The sequence below is a fragment of the Olea europaea genome, unplaced genomic scaffold (assembly GCF_002742605.1).
Source record: "Olea europaea var. sylvestris unplaced genomic scaffold, O_europaea_v1 scaffold2164, whole genome shotgun sequence".
NCBI lineage: Eukaryota > Viridiplantae > Streptophyta > Magnoliopsida > Lamiales > Oleaceae > Olea > Olea europaea.
Window position 1 is genome coordinate 58,819 of NW_019239631.1, and position 11,742 is coordinate 70,560.

Sequence of the window (11,742 nt, forward strand, 5' to 3'; positions counted from 1 at the left end):
ATTAAAGACCAATTTTTTTATGTGCGACAAATATAGAAAAGCACACTAATATGGTTTGTTTGGGAAAGATTTTCATTTTTTAAAAATCGTTCTTCCCCAGAATAATTTTCTATCATACATTCTAAGGAATTATAACTTTTCTATACTTTTTAACCACTCTCCCCAAAATAATTTTCGACCATACATTCTATGAGACTTATAGTTATTGCATATTTTTTAACCACGTATTCTTCCAAAAAAAAAAAAAATCATTTCTTGGAAAAATCTTTCCCAAACAAATGCATAATTATAAAAATGTATGACATAGAAAAGCAATAAATGTTGAAAAGGCTTTAGCAAAAGTGTCTAAAGTTGTTAAATAAAAATATCCCTGGGAAAAGAAAGGCCCAAAAAATTGGAAAAACCCTTCACGTCTAATTGGTTTACCTGTTCACGACTTCGGTCAGCATTCTTGTCAATCTCAGCAAAATCAACGCGTCGCTGCTTCCCATTTATCTCATATCTTTGAAGATTACGACGAGCGCTAAGTGCTGTCTTCTCGTCCTTATATTCACAGAACCCATAGCCCTTCGGCTTCCCAGTTTCTCTATCAATAACTAATCTGAGTAGAAAAGAAGCAGAAAAACTTTTTGAGTAGCTTTCTTAGAAGGGCATAAATGAGTAAGTTATAATATAGAAGAGTCCATTTGAGAATAATTTTCCCTTCAACACAAAACAAAATCTCTTGATAATTAAATCTTTGAAGAACACGCTGAATATCAGATCATTTATTTCTTCATGTTACTGAAGCCAATATAGCATCAGTTCCTTTCAACAATTATTTCAGGCACACGTCGGAAATTCAGAAAATCAAACAAAATTTGCAGTTCATTAAAAAGGCTATTTTTTTTGCACCAAAACAATGTTGCTCGCTGTGCCAAATCCACTAATACTTGATCAATCACACATCACTCACAGATATTAACACCTCCAACCTATAAGTGAATCAATTTTGACAAGTCCTATGAAGGTAAAAACAATATGAAGGTAAAAACAACTCGAGGAGATACACATAAGACCTTTATCTCAACATACAAGGATGTTTTCTCCATACACTTGCATAAGTTTTCTTGAGAGCTCTCTATCAAATTTGACCGTCGAATTTGAATCAGCCTTCACCACTCCCTCCGGCATCTCTATTGCATATGAATCAATAAGGACTAGAGGAAAAAACACCAAACGAACTGGAAATTGATATGGATCTATGAGTAAATTTTCAACACCAATGAGTATCCTCTGGCAATACTTTTGCATGAATAAAATCATCATATGGCTGCTAACCAGGTTTACAACCCCCTTGGAGGCTTGGACACAGGACAAATTGGCTGACTTCTTACAAGCAGTATTACCATATGAAACTTCAGCATACGGCACAGCAGTAAAATCGCACCATACTAACACCATATTATATGCATTTGGCATGTCTGGAAACAGCAAGCTTCACCCTTTCCAAGATTTGGCTTCTATTTTATGGGCCTCAGAAATGAAAATTCAAAGTTGAAACCTTAGCATTTTATCAGACCATCAAGGGATACTGATGAGGACATCCCAGTTTTAATTATTTTAGTTGGACTTTTATTTCTTAGTTGGACTTAGATTATTTATTTTATTTTATGGACTCGTGTATTGGGCTTGGCTCTATCTTTTAGGTTTGCAGTATTTTCAGTATTTAAACCTATTTTACATTGTAATTGGGACAATGATGAATTGATTGAATAAAAAAGGTTGGCTGCAGCCCCCGTTTTCTCCCTCCCCTCTCTTCCCCTGGTTCTTCTCCCTTCTCTCTCGTAATTTTCTGTCCACTTTCTTCTCCCTCTCCTCCCCCTTCTTGTTTTATCCTACATCAAATTGGTATCAGAGCTAAAACCTAAATTTTGTCACAAAAATGGCCGCACTTCCGTCTGTCTCTCCAACCACCGATTGATGAAACAACCGCCACAACAACTACTACCTGCAATAATTCCCAGCATCATCTTCTACATACGACCATATCACCGGAATTATATCCAAACAAAACACCAAGGCAACCGCTCTTCCCATACAGTTAAACCACGACATACAGTTAACGCACAACACAACCCACTCGTGACAAAAACCAACCACTGAAATCAAATCTCATCAACCTGCCAATCAAACCATCACAGTAAACCAGAAATTGAAGCAAACTGTCGGAAATTACAGCAACCAGAAACGGAACCATCACCTCTCCTAGCTCGACCCACTCGCGAAACCCATAAAACGCCGACCGCCAGACATCTCCCTCAGCTCAGCCACCACAGTACCTTCATCTACCCAAGCCACCACGTCGACAGACCAACACAAAAGGCGAGCCAGTGCCTTCTCCGAGTCGCGCTGCACGTAATCGCCTCCAATTAGCCCCAATCCTCATATAGGCTGCGAGATACGGTAGAGAAATCGACTGGGCTACAATACTACTGGCAATCGGTTTTATTTGGACTGTGGCCTAGTTATGGGCTTGTGTTTGATTGGGGATTCGAATTTGATTTAGGCCCAATTTTGTGAAATGGGCTCGGTTATTGTTTTGTTGTTCTGATTTTGTTATTAAAAAAAAAAAAGAGCGAGAATTTTTGAGAATTTCCTGACATTATTTTACAGGTTTATTTTAGTTGACTGATCAGTATCGCACCTCGACGAACACGAAATTTTCTGTCTTGGCATTTCAGAGTTTAGTAGTTCAGAAAGTGGAGACATTCGACGCTGGGACGACTCAGGCCAACTAAACTCAGGGAGTTCCTACTCCTATCTATTTTAGTTGACACTATTTCTTTATTTTAGAATTGCATAAGTTAATTCTTTGTGTGCTAGCCTTTTGACAATTTTTGCCTTAAATCTATTTGATTGAAATTCACGAACTAACTCCCATTGCTTTCTCATTTACCACACGTGATTAAGCCTATCATTTGTACCTTTGCTTTTATTTTATTTGCATTAGTATTATTAGCTTGCGATCGGACCATACAAAACCCTCTTTTTTTTTTTTTAAGTTAACAAACAATAATAATAATAATAATAATAAAATTTCAGATTGTGAATTTACTTTTAGCACTCGTTGTTTTTGATCTCTATAGCGCACTTCATCTAGCTTGTGTTACCATGTATGCAATTGCATAGTAGTCGCGTTATTGCCTCTAACTGTAGTACCCTTGCCATGGACCTTTCCCACATTGAAGCTATCACCCGACAGTTGACACAATTACAAAATCAATTAACAGCTGTCCAAACTGATTTAGCCGCTACTCGCGAGGAGAATAGAGCCCTAACCGCTAAGGTAAACACTCTTGACCCAACCCAATCCTCAACTGCTTCCATTAATAGACCACATCGTCGTCCACAAGGTGGTCGACACCATGCTAGACATGATCGTGGTGAAGGAAATCAAGCTCGTGGACGCGAGCGGGAATATCACCGTCATGGTACACTATCTCCCCCTCGCCACGAGGAGCGCCTCTTTCGAAATATTAAGTTAGATGCCCCTACATTTGATGGTTGTCTAGATCCTAGTGTATTCAATCAATGGGTTAGAGATATGGATCGTTTCTTTGCCTGGTATGGGGTCCCTGAAGATCGGAGGGTATAATTTGCCGGTTTGAAATTAACTGGCACAGCTCAACTGTTTTGGAAAAGTGTTGAGGACCTCCTAGAGAGGCCCCATGCTCTCCCTGCTGGGAACTGGGATGAAATGAAGCGTCGCCTTGAAGAAAAATATTTACCTCAATCTTACAGGGACAACTTGCTGGATCAATGGAACGCACTTACGCAAGGCAGTCGACCTGTGACCGAATATGTTGCTCAGTTTGACGAGTTTCGAATGAGCTGTCACGTCTTTGAGGATGAAGTCATGACCTTAAGTAGATTTAGGCAAGGCCTACGAGATGATCTTCGACGTGAGCTTGTTCTTAGAGGTGTCACCACTCTTGACCACGCCTACTCTTTCGTTCGGGATTACGAGTTAGTGACTAGGACACCGTACAAAAGTTGTAGTGACTCCCGCACCGCAACCTCTTCTGCATCCACTCCATCCCCTAATTCTATTCTGTGACCTTTTCCTTCTAATACTACCCCTACATCGGATAGTAAAGGTAGAGGTTCTGAGGTTTCAAGAACTTTCTCTCGTTTGCAATGCTTCAACTGTAAGGGTTTTGGTCACATTGCTTCTAAGTGTCCTAGCCGAGCCCAAGTTTTGGAAGAGCGTGAAGGTTTAGTTGATGAGCCACTAGAGGATCAGGTTTGTGAGCCTAAGTTAGAAGAGTTTGATGACTTGGAGGATAGTGAAGATACCTTCTTGGGTTGTATCCAGACTTGTCCCCTTATCCCACATACGCCTAGAGTCGGTGTCGTCCGTTGTACTCTTACCCAGCCTAGGGATGCCGATGATTAGCGCCGTCATGCCATCTTTCACACTTACATCAAGATTAATAATAAGGGCTGTAAAGTTATCGTGGATAGTGGCAGCTGCATTAATGCGGTTTCGATGGCTACTGTCTCCCGTCTAGGGTTAAAATCTGTTCCTCACCCTCAGCCATACAGCGTCTCTTGGGTTGATGCCTCCTCCATAGCTGTCAAGGAGCGTTGTTTAGTCCCTATCCAATTTCTCGAGTATAAGGACCATATATGATGTGACGTCATTTCAATGGACGTCGGACACATCATCTTGGGACGACCTTGGTTATTTGACCTAGATGTAACCATCTATGGTCGATCCAATTCCTACTCCTTCGTGTTTAATGGAAATAAGATTCACCTTAACCCACTGCCTCCGAAGCCTGTTGGCCCACTGGAAACGAAGAAAAGTGTGGAACGAAAGGAATTGCACATCATTAGTCCTACGGAGTTTGAGCGTACACTTGTTGGTGACTCAGTTGTGTTCGCTTTGGTGGTCATGGAGGTCCCATCACACTCCACAATAGAGAGCCCTATTGAAGTCTTGTCGATCCTCTAAGAGTTTCGAGACGTCTTTCCGGAGGACCTACCTGATCATCTACCTCCACTAAGGGATATTCAACATGCCATAGACTTCGTCCTAGGGGCATCCCTCCCAAATTTGCCTCATTATATGATGAATCCTACCGAGCACGCTGAACTTCAAAGGCAAGTGGATGACCTCCTTCACAAAGGATTCATTCGTGAGAGTTTAAGTCCGTGTGCTGTCCCCGCCCTGTTGACGCCCAAGAGGGATGGTTCTTGGAGGATGTGTGTGGATAGTCGCGCGATCAATAGGATTACGGTGAAGTATCGTTTTCCCATTCCTAGACTTGACGATATGTTAGACATGATGGTTGGTGCCACAATCTTTTCGAAGATTGATCTGAAGAGTCGATACCATCAGATTCGAATTCGCCCGGGTGATGAGTGGAAGACCGCGTTCAAAACGAAAGATGGTCTTTATGAATGGCTGATCATGCCTTTTGGGCTAAGTAATGCGCCAAGTATCTTTATGCGGGTAATGACACAAACTCTCCGATCTTTCATGGGAAAGTTTCTTGTTGTCTACTTTGATGATATCCTCATCTATAGTAAGTCTAAGGAGCAACACCTTGACCACCTCACATAAGTCTGCTCTACCCTTCGTGCAACTAATCTATATGCTAATGTCAAGAAGCGCTCTTTCTTCACCAATACAGTCGTTTTTTTGGTTTTCATTGTCTCTTCGACAGGAGTATCTGCTGATCCTGCTAAGGTTCAGGCAATTATTAACTGGCCTGAGCCTAATGCTATTCATGACGTCCGAAGCTTTCACGACTTAACTACATTTTACCGTCGCTTTATTAAGGGGTTTAGCACTATTATGGCGCCCATCACGGAATGCATGAAGAAAGGAGAGTTTCGTTGGACACAAGAAGCGGCTAAGGCCTTTAAGTTAGTCAAGAAGCGAATGACGGAGGCTCCTGTTATGCGCCTTCCCGACTTTTCCAAAGTCTTTGAAGTTGAATGTGATGCCTCCAGGGTAGGTATGGGCGGAGTCTTGAGTCAGGATCGTCACCCGGTTGCCTACTTCAGTGAGAAGCTAAATGAAGCCAAATAACGGTACTCAACTTATGATAAGGAACTGTATGCGGTGGTCTAGGCTTTGCGCTATTGGCGCCACTATTTGTTGCCCCAAGTATTTGTCCTTTATTCGGATCACGAGGCCCTCCGTTACCTCAACTCCCAGAAAAGATTAAGTTCTAGGCACGGTCGTTGAGTCGAATATTTGCAAGCCTATTCGTTTGTTTTAAAACACAAGAAGGGTGTGGAAAACTAAGCAGCGGACGCATTAAGTCGTCGTGTCTCCCTTTTGTCGATCATGAGTGTCAATGTCATCGGTTTTGAAAGACTTAAGGAGGATTACGAGGCATGTCCCGATTTTAAAGATATCTTTCTTAATTTACAGAGGGGACAATCAGGCACCACAGATGGCTTCCGACTTGAGGAGGGTTTTCTCTTTCAAGCCAATAAATTGTGCATCCCTCGAACTTCATTACGAGATTTCATCGTGTGGGAAATTCATGCAGGCGGGTTAGCCGGTCATTTTGGACGTGATAAGACTATAGAGGAAGTAGAACGTCAATTCTATTGGCCTAACTTGAAGAAAGACGTGGCTAAGATTGTTAGTACTTGTAACACTTGTCAATTGAGTAAGCAAAAGAAGCAGAATACAGGTCTATACACCCCTCTCCCTGTCCCCATTGTCCTTGGCAAGATGTCAGTATGGATTTTGTGTAAGGACTTCCACGCACCCCAAAGAAGCATGACTCTATTTTTGTGGTTGTCGATCACTTCTCAAAGATGGCTCATTTTATCCCCTGTAGCAAGACGTCGGATGCGTCCAAGGTTGCCCTGTTATTCTTTAATGAAATTGTCAAATTGTATGGGCTTCCCAAGACCATCGTGTCTGATAGGGACGTTCGTTTCACTAGCCATTTTTGAAGAACATTGTGGCATAAGATGGGTACCAAATTGAAATTTTCTACGGCCTACCACCCTCAGACTGACAGTCAAACTGAAGTAGTTAATCGAATTCTTGATAACCTATTACGTTGGCTGGTCCGGGAAAACCTTTGAAATTGGGTTTTGATCCTTCCTGTAGCTCAAATTGCGTATAATAGCTCCATAAATTGTTCATTAGGTATGAGTCCATTTGAAGCCGTTCATGGGTACAAGCCTAGGAAACCGTTAGATCTCATCCCTATTTCCCCACAGGCTAGAGTGTCAATATCAGCCGAAACATTTGCACAGCATCTTCGTGACTTGCATATTGAGATCAATAAACAACTTGCAGCTAGTAATGCAAAATATAAATTCCAAGCTGATTTACACAAACGACATATTGAGTTTAACATTGGGGATTACATTATGGTTCGCATTAGGCCAGAGCGACGTCTACATGGACCCGCCTCCAAATTGCAAGCTCGTAGTGCTGGTCCTTTTAAAATTTTACAGCAGGTTGGTCCAAATGCATATATTGTTGACATTCCACCACACCTTGGTTACCACTCTACTTTCAATGTTGAGGACCTTGTAGCCTATAAAGGTCATTTCATTCCCTCAGATGATCATTTGTCATCTCCTTTTGTGGACCTTGATCCTGATTCTTTGGCCCCTTCTAACCCACTACCACCTCTCACAGCACACAAAGAAAAAATTGATGCTATTTTAGATGAAGAAACTGTGTTCACTAATGATGGAGAGGTTCAGCGCTTCCTTGTTCGTTGAATTGGTCGACCAGATTGTGACTGTGCATGGATCTCCAAGGAGACACTACAGCAATTGGATCCAGATTTTTTAAAGTTTTATCGGAATCAGCAGGATCTTCATTGGTCCAGATCGCCTCCCGTCCACCCGAGGGAAGTTGGTGAGGACACCAGGTTCAGACCGCCACTGATGCATTTCTACAGACGCCGGAAGAAGCTTGCCCAGCCATTCAGCTTATGGTTGAGAGATTGACGGAAGCCTATGGTGATATAGCCACTCGACAGGGTCGAGTTTTCTCTCCCACCCTGGGAGAATTGATGAGGACATCCCAATTTTAATTATTTTAGTTGGACTTTTATTTCTTAGTTGGACTTAGATTATTTATTTTATTTTATGGACTCGTGTATTGGGCTTGGCCCCTGTCTTTTAGGTTTGCAGTATTTTCAGTATTTAAACCTATTTTACATTGTAATTGGGACAATGATGAATTGATTGAGCAAAAAAGGTTGGCTGCAGCCCCCGTTTTCTCCCTCCCCTCTCTTCCCCTGGTTCTTCTCCTCTTCTCCCTTCTCTCTCGTACTTTTCTGTCCACTTTCTTCTCCCTCTCCTCCCCTTCTTGTTTTATCCTACATCAGATACACATTTCATCTAATATTATACATAGGTGATGTCCTGGTAAATTCGCCCTAAAACTTAATTGTTAAGACCTCCATCTCCTTTGCACTTGTTTCCTATCTACATTTTTCTTCCTCGTCTCAAACAACAAATTATACAGTAATGCACCCTGACATCTTTCTTATATGAACAAACATTTGTCCAAAATGTTACACCTAGAAAACATGGATCTACAAGGATCCAATTCAATTCTCACAACCAGTGTGTAATTTCTACACCTATCCGACGTCAAAGAGAATATTTAAAAGTCAATTTGATGGAATTACTACTTAATTTTAGTTGAATATCAATTATTTTATGATAAACTCGAGCTTGGATGGCTTTTGATAAAAAGAAGTGAAAATTTATCGAGGAAGAGCGAAAAGGGAAGAATTATAAAGTCCAAGTACTAAGTCGCAAATCTCCAATAGTTGATTCGGACCGAGAAATGATGATTGAAGATTATAAGATCAAATCGATGAAATTAGAAGATGAAGGACCAAAATCGTTTATAAGAAGGACTCATGCTGAACAAGGAGTCAAAATTAGGGACCAACTCAAAGCTAACCTCAAAATTAGAGGCGTACGATCTAGTGTTAGAGGATAACAGAACGCCTATGCGATCGCACCAAGTAATGCGATGCGATCACATAGTCAATTATCTGACAGAAATTCTATTTCCTTGTGTAATACAGATTTTTTAGGAAACCAATTGGAACAAAGATTTCGACTCATATCTTAACTCTATAAATACCAAACTTCATCTCTCTAACAATTAAAATGAGCTCTCATAACATACAACACACGATTTCTTGCAAACGAGAGAGCCAAATATTATCCTTTAGGGAGGAAACCATAGGTAAGAGTCAAGAAATTCATCCTTGAAGATTATTTTTATTTTTTGGCAAAGAACAAGGTGCTACTCAAAAATGTTCAAGAAGACTTTCAAGAATTCGTGGCTACTTTATATATCTCGATTCCGGGTGATGATTCATTATCCCAACACTACCCTTTATTATGAAGTTTTATCATCGATTTCAAGACTTCGACGTTATTTATCTTGTATGATTGCCATAGTATTTAACATTTTTCAATTAATTGATCGCTAAGTGGAATGACGTGTGATTTGTATGATATTTAAGAGAAATAATAATAAACAAGATAGCATGTTATAACAATTGTTGTGAGGTTCAATAGGGGGATAAAGATATAAGATCATGCCTTGCAATGTTTTCAATAGGTATTCTAATGTTTGTAATGCATTCTTTTATCTTCTCATCTTTCATAGAAATATAGGGAGGTCACATGTGATGATAGATTTAATTATACTAAAGAGAGATTGTTAAACAAAATAGAAATAGTGAAATACTCAAGTATTGCCATGGTCTTGAGTTGTGTTAAAATGGAAAAATAAGGAGGTATTCGAAGTCTTTGTGCATGTTTTAATTGGTTTTACAATTCGTAGTTACTCATTAGTGAGTTAGAAAATTAGTTATAAAGTCACAACTCACAAACTGACTATTCGATTAGAGTTTGTATTAATTAGAGCTAGATGAGGTACATAGTTTTCTTGGAAATTGATTACTTAATAAATCAAATATGACTTATTTTTCCAATTAATGGAGAGACAGGGAAAACAAAATCTTAACTTTTTTCTTTGAATTGAACTGACCTGAATGAAACAACGGGGCCAACCTCCTCACAAATTTGAATGAGTTGTTCTTCAGTGGCATCATACGGTATATTCCCAACTATATATGTCAATCGATACAATTATCAATGAAAGCGAAAAGTTTCATCACTCTGACAGTTCTTGCGTGACTGTTGCAAAGAAGAATCTATATATAATGTAAGTACAATAAAAGACTAAGAGGGGGAAAACTAACCAAAAACGCTGCGATGCTGAGATTGAGAACTGGCCATGTAACGGAAAACATTCTATCAAAATAAGGTGAAGCAGATGTAGGAATTCGGCTTCATCTTCTTCTTTTCATTATTATTTCCGAGGAAAAAAATTCAAAATAATTATCATTCCACGCAGAGATTGGGTTAGGGCTTCTGTATGTATAATCAAGAAACCACGAGTATGAAAAAAAATGGCGAAAACGTTTCTTTATCGCCCAAATTAATTATTTATTTACAGCCGCAAAGTAGAGATACAGATACTGATACAGAGTATTGTTGGCGCCCGATGTTTTGGACCTCCGATTCGAACTGGATTGTGGGGCTGGACAATATCCAGTTCGGCTATCTTGTGAACCCATCGTCTCCCCCTATTTATTTTTTCCTCATCTATTTTTGAAAAATAAAGAACAAAATGTAGAGATCAAACCTGGAAGAAGAAGACATTTTTGAATTTCTTTGGAAAAAATCTTCTTTGTTTAGAAAACGGCTAGTCTTTGAAAAACAATGACTGCAGAGGAGGAAATATACAAAAATGGTCTAGCAAAAATTGACATTAACATTTGACCCATTAAATGAATTAAAAAAAAACAAATTAAGTTAAAAAAAACTTCACAGTATTTTCCCATTTTACCCTTCAGACTGTTTGATAATTCTCTCACCGACCGACCAGTGCAGAAATTCGACCGACCGACCACCGGAGTTACACTAACGTCGCAATCAACGATCATCATCTACAGTGGAAGTAAAAGAATCGATTAGTTTTCTGATCAAAACTCCAGTTCGAATGCTTTTTTTCATAGTATAGCATCCTTAGTAATTTTGGTTGAAATTAGATCCATGGGCATGAGTAGCTAGATTGTGGGCATGCTGGAGTGTGAAAAATGAGATTTTTTGCCATTTTTTGGAGCTCAGTGGCCGGGAATGGCGATTTCCGGTCGTTTCCCGGCCACCGAGCGTTGGCAACGCACCAAACCGACTGTAAACAATGCTGAGATTGAAACGGCCGGAAACTGCCATTCCCGGCCACTAAGCTCCAAAAAATGGCAAAAATCTCATTTTTCACACTCCAGCATGCCCACAATCTAGCTACTCATGCCCATGGATCTAATTTCAACCAAAATTACTAAGGATGCTATACTATGAAAAAAAGCATTCGAACTAGAGTTTTGATCAGAAAACTAATCGGTTCTTTTCGGGTAAACCGACTGTTAACAGTCGGCCTGACTGTTAACAAACAGTCGGCCCAAACTGTTAACAGTCGGGCATCTAGGCCGGTTCACCGGCCCAGATTAAATATTTAAATTTAAAATTTTTTTATAATTTTTGTAATTAATTAAATTTTTTATTTGATTAAATAGTAATTATATTATTTACTTACTTAATTTTTTTATCATTGTCAATATAATATAATAATTGAAATATTGTAAAATTAACAATGTTGATTTTTTTTTT

The 11,742-nt window shown here is 39.6% G+C and overlaps 1 protein-coding gene across 1 annotated transcript in view; it reads right to left on the bottom strand.

Moving 5' to 3' along the window:
- LOC111380552 (cleavage stimulating factor 64-like) overlaps positions 1-10,789 on the bottom strand; it is a 23,052-nt gene extending 12,263 nt beyond the window's left edge. The window contains exons 1-3 of the mRNA XM_023004142.1: positions 10,272-10,789; positions 10,058-10,136; positions 427-601 (exon numbers count right to left, since the gene is read on the bottom strand). Coding sequence (XP_022859910.1) covers positions 427-601; positions 10,058-10,136; positions 10,272-10,308 — 291 coding nt within the window. The 5' untranslated portion in view covers positions 10,309-10,789. The remainder of the gene's footprint in view (positions 1-426; positions 602-10,057; positions 10,137-10,271) is intronic.
- Positions 10,790-11,742: the final 953 nt, after the last annotated feature.